Below are 20,310 nucleotides of genomic sequence, written 5' to 3'. Positions count from 1 at the left end.
GAATTGGTATATTACTATCGGAAAACGTCTGCGTTTGTCCGTTTCTCCTGCATGAACTCAAAACTGGAACAGTTCTCGTGGATACCTAAGTTTATCTCTAGAAAATTATCGAGGAAATATATAGTATGTTCTGAGGACTACAAAATTATCGAACTGAAACTCTTCCTGGATTATATCACTGAATTGATTGGTTAACCATGAAATGTAAATGCTTATGGATTGCTTTGTTGAATCAGCTATCAATCAACTGGTTGGCTTTGGAAATGGTGCACCAAGAGTTCTGGATTATAAAATGAGTTGAGCTTGAGCAGAAATTCCATATCATTTTATATGCTATCGAACACTTGTGTGAGTATAAAGATGGTCGGGTCCTTGCCATGGTATGCATGGTTTTTGTCAAGTGTTAGAGAATGACAGAGATAATTCCTCACTCTCCTGGGATCTCTACAAGACCTCCCTCAGCATCTCAGCCATCCAATGTAGAGGAAGTGAAGTACTCTAATGTAGAAAAAATCAAGGACTCTTACCAAGAGGAACCTGAGATCACCCCAAGCAACATGCACAAGGCAAGACTCTTCTCTCATTTCTGATATCAAAGATTGGTCGAATACCATAATGTCAAAATTAATATACATGCTCTCGAATCATTCTTTCCATTTGCTAAAATTATGCAGGTCCCATAACTACAAGGAAACACCTTCCGAGTTTCAAACCCAGGACCTCCTTTATATGGAGGAGGTTCTGACTGTTGTTCACCTTCTCAGATCACTCTGCTACACTTACAATGAGTTGCTTCTCCTTTTTCTCGAACATTATGCTCATAACTCTTCTTTCCTGTGAGGAAAAAAAAAATCATTAAAATTGGTTGTGTCTCAACTTGCTTTGATTCTTATCCTTTCCAAAATCTCCCACTCCTTCCTTTGTGCACCCTCCAATTTCTAAAAGCTAATCTAACAAATGGCAACCAAATAAGCAATTTTTTCAGTGCCAGCTTAGTCCATTGTAACAAAAATGTAATTCATATACAAGAAGGCAAGTAATAAGAAGGTATCTCTAAGTATTCTGCTTGTTAATGCGCAGGTAGCTGCTGAGGTAGTTGGGACATACATACTTATATTCATTGGCTGTGGATCGTCATTTATAGACCAAAAATACAATATTACACTGGTTGGTGTAGCATTAGCATGGTGTTTCGCAGTAATGGCTCTAGTATACACACTTGGGCACATATCAGGAGCCCATGTCAATCCAGCAGTCACCATTGCCTTCGCCACAGCCGGCCGATTCCCTTGGAAACAGGTAGTGGTTATCAAATGATTCAAATTGGTGAGCCTCATCAAATATATATATTTTTTCTGATCTCGGGCATTTTATTTCTTTCAGGTCCCTCTGTATGTGGTAGCTCAAATGCTGGGTTCTATCCTTGCAAGCATCACTCTAAGATGGCTGTTCGACGGCAATCCTGCAGTTGTGATGCTAACACTTCCTGATAAGTCGACGAATGATCTCAACGTTGTTGCATGGGAGATTATCATCACGTTCATCTTGATGTTTGTTATATCTGGTGCTGCCACTGATGACAGAGGGGTATAGCAATCAATTCCTTCCATATCTCTCTATGTTTATGCAAGATCAGTATGTACACCTACCTAGGTGTTTCCTCTGCTTTTGTAGAGCCAATATAGGGCACCACCCTGACTTTAATCTGTTCTCCAAGAGAAGCAGCTGGGCAAGAGTGAAAACATATTGTATGCTAATTTCTTAATTCTAAGGTTTGATGATACCATTCTCCCCTCATTTCTCTTTTTCAGCAATTATTTTGTGATCTTGAACTTATATCAAGCAGCCATAATAACATCAATCCTGCCAAGATGATACACAGCTAGCTTGCTTGCAGTCCTTTGGTCCTTAATGGACACTCGAGATCTAATCCTCCCTTTTTATACACTTTAGGTTTCAAGGATTGGGGACTACTTTAGGTGTCCTGATCATCAGCGCATAGGGATGGCCATGGACCACAATTACCAGTTTTTATTTCTTTTCTTAGTTTTTAAGAAACTTGCAGCTTTTTTCTCTTCTGAATCAGATGACCTGCTATTTTTTAAGCAAGGTATGCAGTTCGGTACCGGTATCCGGTACGGATGTTGGTACGTCCAAAAAATCCATACTATACCATACTGACATTGTGCTAGTATGGTACTGGCACAAGGTCCAGTACCGAGACGGCAAATCTTGGTTTTAAAACCATGCTTGTGTTAGCTTAGATGATCATAGTTGAAGCACCATCAAAACTTACAAGAGGAGCTCCCTAAAGAATATTTAATTTGATTTGATCTTCTATTCAGAAATTGCAATGACGTAGAATCTTACTCAAAAAGGCTAGCTAAGAAGATGAGGACTCTTACGGGCATGCGTTTAGTCCCACATCAGCCATGCACTGAGTAGAACTTTATATATAGGGCCAAGATATCTAACGAACACTTGCTTGGCTAGCCTTTTGGGGTGAGGTCTTGGGTCATTGCAGAAATTGTAACTAGTATCAACAGTCTGCACTCTCAGGGGTCATGATGCTTGTACATCAACCTGATTAGCATTTGTAAATATATTTAAACTAACTACTCTGTTCTAATGATAAATGACAGATAAAGGAGCTCTCTGGAGTTGCAATAGGTGTGACCATCTTCTTTAACGTCCTCATAGCTGGGTAAGGTGACTAATCTTATCATCATCTCCATTTAATAGGAATCTAACGACCACCCAAGGAACTCTTCAAACTAGTTTGGTCTTGTTGGCTGGTTGATTTCATCTAATTCTGTAAAAATAGCTACCAGATTCTTCTACTTCTTCCCCCCAATCTGAGGAAAATGATCTAAACTAACATCTACTCAATTAGATTAACTTTTTTTTTTTTTCATGTCAACCAACATCTGGAGCAACTAGCTCAAACTACCTGCATGGGTATCTAAGCCATGACTCCCAGTAACTTTATTCATACAATCCATTGTTTAGAGTTGTGATGGCTGGTTTTACGATAAATGTGCAACCATATATGTCACGCCCCCGCTTGCACGAGGCACGTGAGGCACCCAGCGCCCACATAGGGGCCACATGAGGGGGGAATACGGGACTCTCCTGCCAGATATTGTCCAGTTCTGGGGCTTCACGCAAGCGTCCTTCACCTCTTTCCGGTTTTGTTTTCTTTCTAAAACACGTCTACAGAATTTGGAGACACCCGCCTCATATGCCCAGACTCTGGAACGACTCTTTCCGATGTGAAACTCTTTCCGATGTGAAACTATTGGGCCTCACAATATAGCTCCTTTTCTATTGTTATTATCATCAATTGATTCTCTTTTCCATCATATAAAATGACCCTTCATATTTGGCAGGAAAGTAACTGGGGCTTCCATGAACCCTGCAAGGAGCTTAGGACCAGCCTTTGCAACAAAAAACTTTCACAAGCTCTTGCTATACATAGTAGCACCAGTGATTGGGGCAGTTGCAGGATCTACTGTGTACAATCTCCTACGCTTGCCTGAAAACCCTACGATAAAGATCGTCACAAGTAATTTTGACAAGATCGACAGCCAGTTCGAGCCCACATACTCAGGTTTGTAATAACACGTGAACCTTAAAGCCATGATGTATTCTGCCTTGTCCCACAACTTCTTTCAGCTCCGCGGTTAAATGATTAAATTCATTTAATACAACATTGCTTCACTGCTTTCACTCTTAGATGCTAATCCTCTCTTCTGTCTCATAACTAATATGCCATGTTTTGACAGGAAAATCTATGGAGCTTCCATGAATTCAGAGCATCGCTGCTTGGCATTTTCCATCTGATTCACATTGCACAGTATCATCTCTATTCACAAAGATGCTTTTTGCTGAAGATATAGAAGAGAAGAAAGTATGAGTTAAAGCAGAGCAAGTGAATACTTGCTTTTAGCAGTCTCTCATACATTAGCGGCAACTAATTCTGCAATAGAGAATGAGGTGGTTGCGTCTCTCAACCTGGCAATGCTAAAGACATTATTTTCTTTGAATTATCAAAGAAGCCTCCCAAACTGCAACTTTTTTTGCTGGTTGAGTAATTGCATTTACTTCAAGGATGCAAAGAGTTCAGGGGTTATTCGCAGCTTCTTTTGAGTGAAAGTGTAATGATATTTGCAGCTTTCAGGTGCTTGCTGTTGTTGCCTCTTCTATGGTTATCTTTGATTCCTTACAAAACTATATCAATAGCCCACATCTTTTTCCATCTATCAGAATATTTTCTATTTTTCTAACAATCTTTCTGGAACTGTATTTTTTTTGTGTGTGTGAGAGAGAGAGGGAGAGAGACCCACAAGCCCCAATTAGGACTCTCAATGTGCCAGGCCGGCAGGCCTGAATAAGCTGAATTCCCGACCCAGAAAAGATCAGATTACCTCAGGTTTTAGCTCTACATGCTGAGGTTTGGCCTGGAAATTTAACTTTCGGGCTGGAACTCCCATCATGATGAGTACAGGGAAAGCATAAGCCTTGGAGTCTAACAAACTCTGTGTGACTTTCCCATTATATAGAGAAGATGATGCTGCAGTTTCTAGCTGCTTGTTCTTACTGCCTATTCTATGGTTATCTTTAATTCCTCACCGTAGAATTACTTCAATATCGAACATCTTTCTCGGTTGAAATGTTTTCTGTTTGCAAGGACTACTCAAGAATCTGAATTATTCCATGGGCAGCAAGGTTCCTGATTATTAAACTTGTGAAATAAAGGAATTATGCAAACAAATTTTCTTGTCTGTCACATTTCCAAAAATCCTTGTGACACCTGAACTCGAATCTCCTGCAAAACATGAGCAAATCATAGACTTAAGGTGCTAATTTTTCTTAATTTGAACATTTGAGTTTCTGATCCTTTGAGGTGCGAAGACTTTTAATATTGTGATAGATTAATACTAGCCAGTAGCAGGCAAAATATTTCCAGGCATGATAAAATGCATTTTATTATATACACCTGCTAGAAACAACCTGACTAACAAGTATGAATGAGAAATATCATGAGCTTCATGCGAAAGGGAAAGTTCAATGCGAGAATTTCAGATGAAAGTATTTGGAGTACTAAGGTAGCTGTTTGTTGCTTTGCAGCAAGAATATTTTAAATTGCATTGTAATAGCAACTTGATAACCTTTTGCGACAGCTCTCTGGGAACAGAACAAGATTCTGTTAGATGGAAATGGACGAAAGTTGAATGCAAGAATATCAGATGAAAGTGTTTGGAGTACTAAGGTAGCTGTTTGTTGCTTTGCAGCAAGAATATTTTAAATTGCATCGTAATAGCAACTTGATAACCTTTTGCAACAGCTCTCTGGGAACAGAACAAGATTCTGTTAGATGGAAATGAACTTTGAAGTGAGAGTATACTACTAAAACGCATCCATCCCATTCTTAATTATGGGGTTGTGGGATCTTTGCTCGAGTCCCTTTGGAAATGCCCAATTACCTCCCAGACTTTGATCTTTGCTTGGTTGGCGATCCACTATAAGATTCTTACAGGCAAGAATCTCAAAAGAAAAAGATGGATTGGCCCTACTATTTGCTACATGATATGCCGTACTGGCTCGAACCGGACGGCATGGAGCATACCGTATTGTACGGTTCGGTACAGATATTCAGTTCGAATGGCATACCAACACTTAGGTATGTCAAAAAAAATTCTGTACCGTACCATACCAACACAATACTAATGTGGCACTTGTATAGAATTCGGTACCGAGACGACGAATCTAATCTCAAGATCATATTTTTATTAGATGTTCTTTTGTTTCTTGCCTGTGGCAGGTGTTTGCATCTAAATTAGGTGTCTTCTACCAAATTAGTCATCTTGCCGAGAACCCAATGCAAGGGTGGGTTGTACTTGTTATGGTGCTTAAATAGTGCTGTGGCCAGAGAGCAACTCAACAAGTTTCTCAGATAAGGAGGAAGATCAAGACTTGTTGGTGCCCAAAGTTCTACCTTATGAAAGAATGGATCATGCAGGTGTCACAGTAGATGAGAGACCCACTATTTCCTATTTTCTATAAACTGGAGCTAGTTTGACTTTGTTTTTCTTCTTACTCCTTTTGTGTTCCTTCCCCTCTTCTTTTATTTTCTCTTTTTCCTTTGTTTCTCTCTTTTGAGGGGATGTACTTTCATTCTCTTAATGAACCCTTTGGGCCTCATCTCGTTTCCTCTCAAAGAAACGAAGAAAAAAATTGTGCTAGAGCAAGTTAGAAGACAATGAAGGATTATGAAACATAAAATACACTACTGACAGCAACTTTGAATGAATCAGAGGTGTTTCATAGGTTGCAGAAATTAAAATGCCAAATTGAATGTTCAGGTCCATTGCAGCCAGTCCTAAGGTTCAGCCAACTCAAAGAATCCTTAATTTCACAAAATTAGTTATCTATTACTGCAATATTCTGAAAGAAATTCATCATCCTGCAATTTTTCAAACTTCTGCAATATATTCCAGATCCTTATTTCAAGAGACCAACAGAATAACTAACTCATAGAGTGGTTAGATCCTGCTATATCAGATTATGAGCAAGAATCTTTAACACTCAGATCCTTGGAAACAACAGAGTTCAAAAGAGAGGGAAGGGTAAAAAACTTAACTTTGTTTTCTAAGGTATGTCGATGATATGTAGTTGATTCACGGTATTTACTTCAACTTGTATAACCTTCCAATACGAGAAGAAAATCAACAATATATGATGATACAAGGAGATATTAGTCGGATAACAGAGCATGAGCCCAATATTCATGGTTCTGGAAGCTTGGAAAAAAAAGTAAAATAAGGAATAATGAAAAAGATGAAACCATGGCGTACCAAAAATTAGGTGGTGGAACCCTGAAAGGGAAAAACTGAACCAAACCTCCGTACAAAACAATTGGTGGAAAACTGCAGCAAATGGTTGAAACGGGCCAAATATATTAGCTGAATGACCAGAGATTTTCTTAAAACCTCTAAATGCAAGCCAAATATACTTCGAAAAGGGTCTCCTCACAGAATGTTGAGGTCTCAAAGGCAATATTTTATGAAATGGTAGAAAAAAAAGAAAGAAAAGGACATACAAGACTTTGAAGGCTATGAAATGAATTTACATTAAAAAGACATTTATATTAAAAAAGGCATTTATATGAAAAATGGTGTTTATACAGAAAGTTAATTAGGAAAAAAAGACAAAAAAGATCTAGTATGCAAGGATTTTGCTTCTAGGACCTAAATGTTAAATTGGGTTGGTAAAAGATGGAGGAAAAGTTTTTGAGTGAGCAAACTAATACAAGAAAACAAATAAACGAGGCATAGTTAAAAAGAATGCATGGTTACAGTTGACCAACTCAGATAATTGACATTGAAAACTTTGCATATAAAGCAAAAGGATAGGAAAATAAAGGACAGCTGAAATATTAACTGTACTTTGATAATGATGAAGAAATTGGTCGATAGGTTAGCTACATTATATGTAAGATCTTCAAAATAAGGAAATTGAAATGATTGGGAACCAATTAATTAGATGAAGACAGCATACAGGATTGCACTAATTTTGACAGAATGGATTTTTTACAACAAGCTTTAGTTATTTGAGAGGATAATGGATTGAAGATTATGAAAAAAATGAGAACAATCTCTGATGACCATTTTGTATTAATATCTAGAAGCTCAATCAATATTGACTAGTCATTTTGCTTATATCACCATCCAGCTTTATAACATCTATTACCTTGCTTAGGGATTAATGGAAAAATTCTAAGAGAGAATACACATTACATAGTTTGCTGACAGGTAGATAGCATATCAGGTGGTTTTATGAGCAGTATTTTGCTAGACATTAGTAGAGATGATACTACATAAAGGATATTTTAAAACTGTCAATAAATGCATGCGAATCAAACACAGGCTTTAGAAGTAGTTGTGGCATGACACTATAGATTCCCTGTCATGATGGACATACACCAAGAGTTGGCTTCAACCTGTATCTCTTTATACTTGTTACAAATGTACTTACAGCTGATGTTTGTGAAGGGCGGTGTAGGCAATATGCAGAATACTTATGATTAATGAGAAAAGAAAGTAAATGCAAAATTGAATTCGGGAACTAAGCTTTAGAGGATTATTTTAAACATACTACAACTAAAAACATAGTATATATTTTCAATAATGGTTGAAACAAAAAAAAAAAAAGAATTATTGGTCCCAACAAACATAAAATTATACAAAAGAAAGCCAGTCAATTATTATAGGATACTAAAGTAAATGAGAGAGAGAGAGAGAGGCATATTTAATAGAATTTCAGTAGGGTGGATCAAGTAGAGAGGTGTTCTTTAGATTATGTTCAACTGTTGCATGCTCTTGAGACTTATGCAGGAAACTATATGAACCAAAAATAAGGTCTGAGATGTTAAATTCATAAAAAAATGGATTATAAATTGGATCAAAGCCATACTTATCTAGCAGATGTGCGAACATCAAAGTGGAGATTGTTGAAAATAAATTGGGCTACAAACACAAGAACTTTTGCATCCGATAACATAGTGGGTCCCTTGTCCAGAGAGTAGCTAATTTGTCTTAAAGGGAAAAGAAAAAGGAAAGAAACACAAGGTGACACTGTTGGAGACTGAATATGGATTTCGGTGGCAGTGATAAAAGCCATGGCTTTTGGTAGTAAAAAAATAATGCTGAACATGAATACCTGGAAAAAGGCTTGATGGTTACCTTTATGCTATCGAACCAAGCAAAAGTTCAAACATTGCGTGAGAATTCTCATTACCTAGACATATTTATAAATGTAACATATAATATTACAAATGAGAACATCAACATTCTCAAATTCCGTCATATACTACACTATCCTATAAATTGGATGTCATGGCATCTTCACGTTATGATCGATGTCAAAAATGAATCCACCATGCTTGAGAACAACATCAAATTCTTAGATAACAGAGAAATACACTCAACGTAATGGAGTGTAATTCAGGAATAAGAGAGATGTGCACATGCATTTATTAGAAAATTCAAACAATCTGATGAACAATACAGCAGATGCAGAGTATGATTGTCTGCTCAATTTATCATTCAGAAAGTGGGAAGCTTATATGCAGATCAGGCTACAAAAAAGAAGGCTAAATTATTTACATAAGTTATCTTCTATTTTGGAGTTTACCCAAAAGCATTCGGCTGCACCGCATTCTCCACCTCCCAACTTCTTGTCCTGTCATGCAAATTTTTTCATTGTCAGAAGAAATTAAGAGCAAAGAAAAATAACTAACATTTAGGGATCTAGAGGAATCTGATGAAGTGTAACTCAAAGATAGAAAAGAAAAACACATTTTTCCTTAACAAGAAAAAACAAGAATCTTCATATCAGAGATGAAGTCAACGATGACCATACAGCGAGCATCATGTGAAAAGTTCTGCCAACTTAGGCTACCTGAGCCATTTTACGTTTGTTACATTAAAGCCAGAAAATTAAGTGTTGAAAGAACAAGACTTTTAGCACTTTTCAATCATAAAAATGAAATTTGTGAAGATCTTTCTGCAATAATATAAGTTGTACAGTGATATGCTACAAAATTATTACACTTATTTTACACCAAAAAAAATATATTACACTCACACTGTCTGTGAAAGCTGCCTCCAATTTATTAGTTGGCGAGACTGGGGATGCCTCTGTAAATAGCCACTGCTTGCAATGCCAGTGTCATCAGCCACAAAATGCTCTGAACGGCTAGAGCTTGCGGAAGGGGACCAAACTGGAACCACGCCACCATCTCTTTCTGTCCGGCTGCTTGATGAGTCAACTGTGGGCTCTGCAGGACTTTGCAGCCTGGCTGGACCGAAATGTGGAACAACATTATTCCTCACTGTTTGAACGCTGCCTCTGTCAATTTCTTCTCCACGAACTTCTGCATCAAAATTAATGTTTGATGGTACTTCTGCTCTGCTATCTCCAGCAGTGTTCCCCAAATCTGCAGAAACCTCCTCTTCATCAGCTCTAACTATTGAATGAGTCATGCTAGGAACCATCTGATCCTCATGTCTCCTGTCTACAGCTGGTGAATTAGTATTATTTCTGAATGGTTCATGGTCCACTTCCATATGTACTTCTTCAGGAAAATCAATTGGTGGTAGCTCCGAAGAGTCACCAAGGCCTTCTTCTGTTCCATTTTCTATAGCAGCTCTTGTTGCAGCTTCAAGTTGCCACATTGCTGCAAGAGCTTCTTGCAGTCTGGCTTTAGCTGCATCTATTTCTACAATGGGAAGAGGGTAGTTGGAACCTAGTTCAATTCCTGCGGCTTGTAGTACAGATTCAGGTGCATCCCATGGGTGGTGTATCCATTCAGTGGGCAACCTGGCCAGCTCAGGAAGCCAACGACGTACATATTCTCCATTTGGGTCAAATTTGTACCCTTCAAACTGCAGTTTCAAACAGTGGAAACGAAATGAAGGAAAACTTTTAGGGGATTGACATGTGCAAGGTCTTTACAGGAAAAATGTATATAACATGATAATTGATTACGTGACATAGAACTTATAAAATAACCACATTAAATATCACATTAATAGAATTTGTTACTCCAGAGTATGAATGGGTGTGCGCGTGCATGCGTGCACGAGAGAGAGAGAGAGAGAGAGAGAGAGAGAGAGAGAGAGAGAGAGAGAGAGAGAGAGAGAGAGAGAGAGAGGGAGGTGGCTAGGCTTGGCAAGAGCTACTGCACATAAATCATACCTCAGGGTTATCAATGCGATCCAATTCACGACCATCAGGAAGAGTCCCAGATATATACTGCCAGCCAAGGGCATCACTTTCAAGATCAGCATCTAATAGAGTATCCCAGAAGTACTTCATCCCCCACCTCCAAGGAAGTTGCAGGACCTTCACAAAGAAACTGGAAACAACCACACGTATCCTGTCATGTAGCCAGCCAGTTGCCCAAAGCTCTCTCATACCAGCATCTACGAGAGGATATCCAGTTCTACCTTGTCTCCAAGCTTTAAAATAACCCTCATTGGTCACCCAAGAAAAGAACCTAAGGTGCGCTAAAAGAGGCCTCTCATGACTGCAGGGATGGTTGAAACTCAAGTATCTAGAGTACTCCCGAAGACCAATAGATCTCAGAAACAAGTTGCAACTCTCTTCACCTGCTTTGTTTCCTTCATTAATCCACACAAGTTGTTTCATTCGAACAAGGTGAAAGACTTTGCGGACACTAAGCTCCCCAAAGTGTAGATGAGGGGAAAGAAGAGATGTAGTTGCACCATCTGCTTTTTTACGATTTACTGAATACTCAATCAGTGGTCCATTAATAAAGGCAGTCAGAGACTTATCAGCATTGCGCCATCCTGGTGACCATGCTCGAGCAAGAAGTGCATTGCTTCCTTTCTCAGACTCATCCTCAAAGACCAGAGTATCCGAGGGGCACATTGATACATCACCTGACAGAATAGAGCGAGAGCACTTGAGAAAGGGTGCTTTTAATGAAAAAAAAATAAATATCTCCTTGACATTTTCTAAGTTTAATGTCAAAACAATAAATAATCTAGAATGACAATTCAAAGAAATAGCTAAAAGCATACATATGCAACATATTGGATAAGGAGTACCAAGGCCCTCAAAGTTGCAGGTTATATTTCAGCTTACAACTAGTAGGATGAGTAACAAGGTGAAATTAAAAGAAGTTCATACAAGTTCATGATAAATAATCAGCATGTTCATTATTATGCATGTAATTGTTACTTCAAAAATACCCTTATACTCAATGCAAACCTGATCATATCAGACAAACTGCAATCATAATTAAGCTCATAATTCTGATCAAGAAAGTTTTCAAGCCTGAAAGGCCAAAGTTAGCATCACATCTCTGCGTGTTTCTTTATAAAAGAGTAATTAATGCTTGAAAAGCTGAGAAATTATAAAAAGTAATTCGATTAGCAAAATGTTCCAATTTTGCACTATGGTATCATATACAGAACATTGCCAACGTAGCAACAGCAATTAACACTATAAAATGTTCCATATTGAATTTAAGGCTGACCTAGGTCACAGTAGATCAATCAACAATGGAAGAGCAAAAGGTGCAATCTCATAAAAGCAGGTCATACCTGATGTTATTCTTTTGGGTGGAAGCAATGGTGCTGCTGGATCATACGGCATGCTAAGGCATTTATTCCAGAAAGGCGCAAAAGTTGTAAATGGGCTGCCATTTTCATCGTTAACTTCCCACGGTTCATAGAGCAAATCCGCGTTGAACGAGCGGACTGTTATGCCTTGAGCAGTCAGAAGTTCTTTCAAACGATGGCCCCTAACAAGAGACAGAGGATCTGGAGAAAATTAAAAAAGGATAGTCAGATCCCACAATTACACAATCAACATCTCTTTACCTGAAGCCAGTCCATTTTTTATCATTTAGTAGTGAACAACACAATTCAGATGCACCCAGAGATGAGTAGCAAATTATATGCCTATAATTTATAAGAATGCTTCGTTCGAACTGCCTGATCATCAATATCCTCTTGTACAAGCCAAGACATATAATAAATATAACCAAAATGGTGCCCAACCAATCAGAAGATAAGCAATGGTTTTCATCTTGAAATACTACGGTCAATTCGAAACTCACAAGAACAACAGACAAGAAAGAATAATTGCCCCAAATGTTCTGTGCTGATAAGAAGAAGAGGAAAATTAACAAAGGGAAAAGTAAATCAAATCCTGAAACTGCTTGGGGAAAGGAACCATGTGCCAAATAACCAGCTCCTATTTTTTGAATCTAATATGCTTTCGACTCGAACTCAAAACAGCAAGATGATAATACACCAAGGAGAAAACCTGTTCCAACTTTCATTAGGTTCAAAGATGGATGATAAAGAAGAAAAGGCCCAAACAAGGAAATCCTGGATTAAGAATAAAGAAGAGAAGAGAATCATAAGCAAGATGTGCAATTTTCTTATTGAGATTAGAAAGGCAGCGTTTAATAACTCAAATAAGAACAGGTTTCTACCCAAAAAATAGCATAAGAGGTACCCAAATGAACAGGTATAAGAACAAATCTTATATTAAAACCTCCAGATATCAAATCTATCAGAAACATCATATGGAACCAAGTGACAAATAACATGCTAGAAACCCGAGGACCCATTGAAAAAGAGAATAAAATGACTTCAGATCACCCTAAATTAATTGAATAAAGAATAAAGGCCAATCAAAACACAAGAATAAAGTATTTGCAAAAAAGAAAGAGAGAAAAAAAATAAAAAAGATAAAAAAAACATATATTTTTTTACAAAGAAATAATTAAGCCCACACAAACCAAACACAAGAACACCACCAGTTCATCCAAAAATCAATACCAAATAAATAATCAAGTAGACAGCCTTATCCATACCATGACCAAAGAAAAAGAGATAGGGCAGAGAGAGAGAGAGACAGACCATAGAGGTGATTGAAGAAGAGATTGGTGGCACCAGTAGAGTGAACAATTTCCAGGAGGGTGGAGGCAGTGTCAAAGGACCTCTTGGTGATGAGGGATGTGCCAAGGCTCCTGAGGGAGGAGTCCAGGTGGAGGAGGCTCTGGCTGAGCCACCACCTGGAGACCCTCCCAGGGTAGAAGGGCCCATCCTCCTCAGGGGACCAGATGAACACAGCCACCACCTCCCCTGACCTCACCCCAGCTGCTAGTGCTGGGTTGTCCTCCACCCTCAGATCCCTCTGGAACCATACTATGCTCCTAGTACTACTGTTGCTGCTGCTGACACCACCAGTCATCACTCTATGGTGTCTCTGTATTCCTTCTTTCTTCCTCCTCCCAGGAAAATGGGGATAGGAGAAGATCAGATCATGTATTCATGCTGCAACTTTCTCCATGCTGGGGGGCCGCAGGCAGCCAATGGCTGCAAGGCTATCAGAGCTTTTCTCCATTTTTTTTCCTTCTTTTTATTCCCTTTCTTTTTTTGGTGGGGGACAGGGCTTGAGCCAAACGGATGTGAGGACTGGGATGATTGGTTTTGATTTTTCTTTTCTACTTTTTTTTTTCCCGATTTTTGGTAATGGTTGGATTGTATGAGTGGTTTTGCTTCCATCATCAGGTTGCTTTCTTGCCAATTATCTTTTTTTTAGTATATCTCTTCTTACCATGCTCAAAGATTTTGTCCCCCCTGTCTATCAAATTTTACAGAAATCCCCCTTAAAGTTGGGAGGTGGTGATATTATTCTCAACCTCTGCACGTGAGGATAACGTAATCCACACACTCTCGCTTGGAGTTCTGCGGAATACAGTTGGCAGCATTGTGATGCTCCTAGAAATAATTCCAGTCTTATCCATGCCCATCCAATGGCACAGGAATAATTTAGAAGTGTCATAATAAGGCTATATATGTTTTATTTGTCAACTTGAATTCAAACAACGCATAAATATTTTATAGCAGTCAATTGGAACAAATCTTGGACATGTTACCACCTGACCTACTCTTGCAACTCTAGCTATGTAAATAAATTGTAAGATAACAAACAATTATCTTTTTCTCTCCTTCATGATTTTTTTTTTTCTGGATAATGAGATGTGATGAATGATAAGATCTTCTGCAAGCTCTTCATCTACAATTTACCTATTGAATTGTTTATTTGCTTATTTTGTGTTGTCTTTTTGATGCATAAATTTTCACTAGATTTTACCCATTCCTTTTAGGTGATTAAATGGTTGAGATGGAAATTTAGTCTTCTCTTTGTTTTCTCCTTTTCTTGTATTCTCGCCGATAAATGAGTATGAACTGTTCTAATTTTAATTCATGACTCTCTCTTTTTTCTGCGAAGCCTATAAACATATTATTCATGATTTGATGGTTCACTAAAGTAGAAATGATCTTCCGGAGAAATGGGTGCAACAAATAAACCTCGAGATTCAATATTTTTTATTTATGAGCAATGTTATCAGCGTTCCTCGTATGGTAGTTCTCTTGTCATAACATAAGAATTTTAGTTGAGTTATGGTGCCACACATGGAGGATTAGGCAATTATGAAATTGCCAAATCAGCATATGTGTGCCTTAAAAATTTGTGCACAAATAACAGATCCCCTGAAAAAAAACATTTTTCCTTTATTTATATATGCATGTTTAAATATCTTTTTCTTTTGTTTGTCCATGATAATTGAGCTTAACTTAAAAGCTAGACATAATGTCCATGGCCGTTGTTGATAACACCCTCCCGGGCATGATACCACCAAGAAAGGGACAATAGTGGTGTTCCTCCATGCACCATCATTTTCATGGTCAACCCAGGCAAAAAGCTTTACAAGCAATTTAGCGAATGTTATTTTGTGATTTTATTCTCAAAAGAGAAATTAGAAAGATCATAGATGCAAAAAAAAAAAAAAAAAATCAAGGTTAGAATTATCTTTAGCATTATATCGTAGTAACCTTGCACAAAAAGATGCAACCCTATAGGGGTTTACTTTAGTAGTATATATATATATATATGACTGTAATATAAATATACTATTCGAGCTCCTTTGATTTTTATTTTCTAACAAGATCTCATAGACGTCAAGAGATTGTTGAAAAACTAAACAGATCTTTTATTTTTTATTTTGCCTACAATTGATGGGGGCATGGCCATGGACCAATTCATGATGAGAACTCTGCATGCGAGCCTCTAGATCATGAATAATATATTGCATTAAAATAACCTCCAATATTGATCCAGCTTTCAAGCATGGGTGATGACTGCCAACTTTAGGTTAAGCAAGCTTTCAAGATGTCTATTGTTTGTTGAATGGTATCTCATGTGATCTGAGAAAAAGAGACTATAGTCTATCCTAAAGCACGAGACTCTCGATTGAAGTCCAATCTATACGTATTGGTGAGTCCCCTCAGACTTCTAGTTTCCTGCATGCATAGCCAGTTATAAAATTACAGCCATCCATGTCTGTTCACACATGCATTACGTGCGATTGGAACTCGCCAATATGAAAAGAAACACCAAAAAAGAATAGAACAAATAGTTTAGCAGAAGCAAATTAAATTCTCCAAGCAAACACAATCTGTTGCTCTCCTTTACATTTAACAAGTGATGCATAAAATTAACATGTTAGGGAGGCAGAGAAGAGAACAAATTCTAGCATGGGGTTTGGTTGTTATGTTCCCTCTTCTGTCCCCCATTCCCGATTATTCTTCTTTCCATATGCCTTTGGCTCTCGGAGTACTGTGAGGACCACAATCTAATGGGAATTCTCCTCCTACCACTCATTTGGTACTCCTTTTTTCCTTAGTGGATTCTACACAACAAATTGTCAACACCTTTATCAGTTTTGTCATAAAAACACACTTATTTCTTGAAAACAAATACACCCCTTAGAAGTTGTTAGTCTGGTTCTCTCTCTCTCTCTCTCTCTCTCTCTCTCTCTCTCTCTCTCTCTGTGCGCGCGCGCGCGCGCGTTACGCAACATGCTTTCACTATCTCTCTCAAACATATGCACACAAAGGTGAGGGTGGTATTTTCTTATTAGTTTGATTGCTAGGGATTAATTTGGAGGTTGATGGAAGCATATTGTGATATTTTTGTGTTGTATTTTTCTAGGGTGACTCTTTTTTTCTAGTGAAGTCCCTTTGATCACCTAAAAGATTAGCATTTAGATGTCTCTAGGATCTAATTATCCAACAAATGGTTAATATTGCACCTCTTTGACCTTTTTTCCTCTCTAAATGCTAGAACTTTACCTTGGATATGCTCAAAAATAGAAAAAGAAAAAGAAAGAAATGTTAAAGCTTTGAACCATCATCTAGTTAAAAACGAATAATGCTGCATATGTACACACCAAAATTCTCTTCATATGTGGCAAGAGGCGAGTGGTGTAGCTCCGGGCATTTGTTACTATACAGGTGACCAAATGGTTATGAAGTTGCCAAATCAATTTATGGGCTAACATAATTTGCATATGTGCATAAGAGGAAAAATTATTGCCTGCATTGTGTCCACCACCATGCTAGCACATGCCACCAATCACCATAGTGTATTGCTACGGGCCAATTACTCAAACATGGACGGGATGAATGGAACTCATTCTATCATGTTTTAGCGATTGGCGACGTGCACCAGCTTGGCCGTGCATGTAGGATTCTAGATGCATCCCATATTGCTTTACCCTAGTTGTTGCACGGTAGGGTCCAAGTATTAACCTAAATTCAATAAGAGTCAGGGAATATGGTTTCAGCATTAATCTAGAATTTCTTTTTCTTTGTATAAAAAAAAAAAAGACAGCTATCTTTCTTTGAAAATTGTATCAGAACTTTTAATTTTATTTATATTAGAAAAATTTAGAGAGTACTCTTGGTAGAGGGCGCACGCATTCTCTTGGTTCATTCAGTGGATAACTATGCCCTTACAAAATTCTTCATGCATTTTGGCTACGGAGGCAAGCAAGTCTAGGAGGGCCTGCGTCCATCCTGACTTGGCTTTAAGTGTCACTTTGGGAGACAAATTAACCCTTGGAGCCGTGGAGTCCAAGACTAAGGTGTTAGACTTAACCCTTGGAGCTAATCTTCATGGGGTCTAGTGTAAATTAATATAATTTGAACTATTTTTTTAGCCAGGAAACCATCTCAATGTTAAAATAAGACATTTAATCTATAAAATAATGTCCTGAATTAAAATGTGATTCAGTTATAATGGCTGTAGAAAATCATAATGCAGTACACTCTCAACTTGGAGGGCTACAAGCACCTAAATATCATAGGAACATGACTAGTCTGTACAAAATTAAATGCTAAGCAATAAGTAAATAAACATAAAATCTTAAATAAGCAATAATAAATAAAAAGAATAATAATGAAAAACAAATAATCTTTACAAAGAAACCAAGAGAAATGAGGATTTGCAGGCTTAGGAACTTTTTTTTTTTTCCAATTCAGGATGGTTTGCGATGGTTGTATGTTATTTTTGCACTCTTAATATTTAAATAAAATTATAAATAAGTTCGGACACATTATATAAAATTTTATTTAATTTTTTAAACAGAACTTTTATTTAAACTTTTTCTAGAAAAGTAATTATTTAAATTTTAATTAGTAGATCCATGTCATGTTATGAACACTCCTTTCAGGTAAATGTCTGCCGTGGCCTAGATTTAGTCAAAACTGTTATAGATTTCTACTACAAGCTACTAAAGATCTGTGATGCTTATGAATTTCTAGAAAAGGCTGCCGTATGTTTCAAAGCTTAAGATTGCGGTGTCCTACGTGGCAAGAATATAGAAGGCATAGTACATCACCGCATATTACATCTTATCTTAAACAGGACAGAGTACAAAGAAACAAGATCTTGCATCAATGAAACCCATCCAATTTACTCTACTTGCTCAATTGTCGGTGTAATGCCCGGCCTCTTGTAGTGACCAGCCTAAAAAACTTGACCCAAATTGGCCCAAAAATCTAAAGCTAATATTATATATATATAATATAGCGAAGAAAATATATATTCTCTCTCTTTTCTTTCTTTTTCTCTCTTTTTTTTAATCCTTTTGACTTGTGGACCTGCAGTGGATCCCATCAAGCATAGGTTGATCACATAAGAGATCCTGACCCTTAGCTGTTGGGGAGTATATTGGTCACCACCCTATTTCTTGTTGAACATCGTTAAGTTTTGTCATCCTTAATCTCTATTGAGCCATCTATATCCTAATCTAACCTTGATCAAAAAAGATTACTTTAGTCAAACCAATTCAAGACATCGACACTACCGCTTAGCCAACCTTATCCATCTTCTATCCTTGCTTTGATTTTTACTATAATATTCTCTAATTATTGAGCTTGATCTTCTATAAAGGGGCTAGGACTTGGGGTTTTTATTTCAAAATTTTCCATGGTTAACTTTGATAGAAATATAACGTTGAATATTAGGTTCTGAAAGATTTCTTTGCTTGTTGTTCGCAAGATAATCAATGGTCCATCTTTCTAGATATTTCGTTTAAATAATTTTATTTTTTAAAATTAGATAAATTAGTTATTGATTTATATGTGATTTATGAGTTTTGTAAAATTGTGTTTCTAAAACATTTTATACATTTTTTTTATATAAATACCAAGAGGCAAACATACAGTTGGCTGCAGGTGTGGATTTGCCAACTCCATCTTTTTGGCTACTTTTAAGAATAGAATGTCGCCCTTGACTTGCTTGCCCCAGCACGACCGGTGTAAGGCTTCGCCGTTTGAGAACACAAGGCTTCACTGTTTGAGAACACAATTCAACATTTTTGATTTAGCCCTCCCAACTCAAAAATGGCGAGCGAGCTGACGGAAGCGTGGTAACCCCGAGGAGGGGGTCGCCTAAGAAGTCTCTTACTGTACTGGGGACCGGTTGGTCAGGCGAAAAGTAAACTTACAATTTTGAGATTTTTAGGGTATTATTATTTATTCATTTAATATGGAATATGCATACTTTGATTAGATTATGGTATATATATTATTTCATAAAAAGAGCTTTGATATGTATCAGATTTAAAATTTTAGCATCACTATGTTATAGACCTTGCCAATTAGAGGTTATACATTAGTACACTGATTATTATTGAGCTCATTGTTTCTGTTTTTGGCCTTGCCACAAGATCTAAATATAGCATTCTAGCCTACACTATAGAGTACAAGTTTGTCATCCAGTCCACTTCGTTAGGTATAAATGTGGTTTAGTTTCTGTTTTTGGCCTAGCCATAAGTGTGGTCATAGTTAAAGACTATTGAGCTAAATGTGATTTATTCCAAATTAAATTTATAATTATATATATGAATATCCGAAAGATACTGGTTTTACTAAATTTGTATTTTGAAAAAAAAAATGATTAGGTCTTTACACTACTTCGGGGTAATTTATATGTGACTATTGTATATTATGCTATTATATGAATTATCTAATTAAGATATTCGTTATTTACTAAGCTGTTAAGCTCATTATCTCTTCTTTCTTTCTAGATTTAGTTTCTTAGTTGCCAATGCGGTACAGCCTTAGGAGTGAGACAATACCAACATAGTTTAGATTTAGATTTATTATTATCTTTTTATAGGATTATTAATTAAGGTTTAATTGATGTAAGCCTTTTAATTTTTATTTATCTGTTAGATTTGTTAATTAATTAAATATTAGATTTTAGTTATTTTAATTATCTCTGCTGCCATATATTTGATGTCATGTTGAAATACTTTACATACCTGTGGAAAGAGTTATCAACAAGTATGCAGCGATTTTCAACTCTTGTTTTCAAGTCGGGGGCATGACATTGGGGACCATTACTCCT

General features: G+C 37.2%; 2 protein-coding genes across 2 annotated transcripts; one reads left to right on the top strand and one right to left on the bottom strand.

The window, feature by feature from the left end:
- Window positions 1-410: 410 nt before the first annotated feature.
- On the top strand, window positions 411-5,220 carry LOC103716122 (putative aquaporin NIP-type). Its single transcript, XM_088724349.2, has 6 exons — window positions 411-566; window positions 1,033-1,314; window positions 1,372-1,587; window positions 2,643-2,704; window positions 3,390-3,610; window positions 3,786-5,220. Exons 1-6 carry the CDS (start codon window positions 411-413, stop codon window positions 3,806-3,808), a joined length of 960 nt encoding a protein of 319 aa, XP_088580475.2. The 3' UTR covers window positions 3,809-5,220.
- Window positions 5,221-9,004: 3,784 nt separating this feature from the next.
- LOC103716108 (cryptochrome-1-like) lies at window positions 9,005-14,144 on the bottom strand. Its single transcript, XM_017844960.5, has 5 exons — window positions 13,464-14,144; window positions 12,135-12,353; window positions 10,762-11,468; window positions 9,649-10,448; window positions 9,005-9,243 (listed from the first exon to the last, which is right to left on the bottom strand). Exons 1-5 carry the CDS (start codon window positions 13,795-13,797, stop codon window positions 9,192-9,194), a joined length of 2,112 nt encoding a protein of 703 aa, XP_017700449.2. The 5' UTR covers window positions 13,798-14,144; the 3' UTR covers window positions 9,005-9,191.
- Window positions 14,145-20,310: the final 6,166 nt, after the last annotated feature.

The sequence above is a fragment of the Phoenix dactylifera genome, chromosome 7 (genome assembly GCF_051530095.1).
Source record: "Phoenix dactylifera cultivar Ajwa chromosome 7, Ajwa_hap1_PhDact_Kaust_v1.1, whole genome shotgun sequence".
NCBI classification, from domain to species: Eukaryota; Viridiplantae; Streptophyta; class Magnoliopsida; order Arecales; family Arecaceae; genus Phoenix; species Phoenix dactylifera.
Note: the sequence above shows the minus strand (reverse complement) of the source record. Positions and strands in the feature narration are given on the sequence as shown.

Bases quoted from the DNA above. Each gene is read 5' to 3' on its own strand.
- LOC103716122 (XM_088724349.2), top strand. From the start codon at position 411: ATGACAGAGATAATTCCTCACTCTCCTGGGATCTCTACAAGACCTCCC. The intron at 2,705-3,389 runs GTAAGGTGACTA...CATATTTGGCAG, and splicing joins TTTAACGTCCTCATAGCTGG to GAAAGTAACTGGGGCTTCCA. The intron at 3,611-3,785 runs GTTTGTAATAAC...ATGTTTTGACAG, and splicing joins GTTCGAGCCCACATACTCAG to GAAAATCTATGGAGCTTCCA.
- LOC103716108 (XM_017844960.5), bottom strand. From the start codon at position 13,797: ATGACTGGTGGTGTCAGCAGCAGCAACAGTAGTACTAGGAGCATAGTA. The intron at 12,354-13,463 runs GTCTGTCTCTCT...AATTTTCTCCAG, and splicing joins CTTCTTCAATCACCTCTATG to ATCCTCTGTCTCTTGTTAGG. The intron at 10,449-10,761 runs GTATGATTTATG...TTGAAACTGCAG, and splicing joins ATCGCATTGATAACCCTGAG to TTTGAAGGGTACAAATTTGA.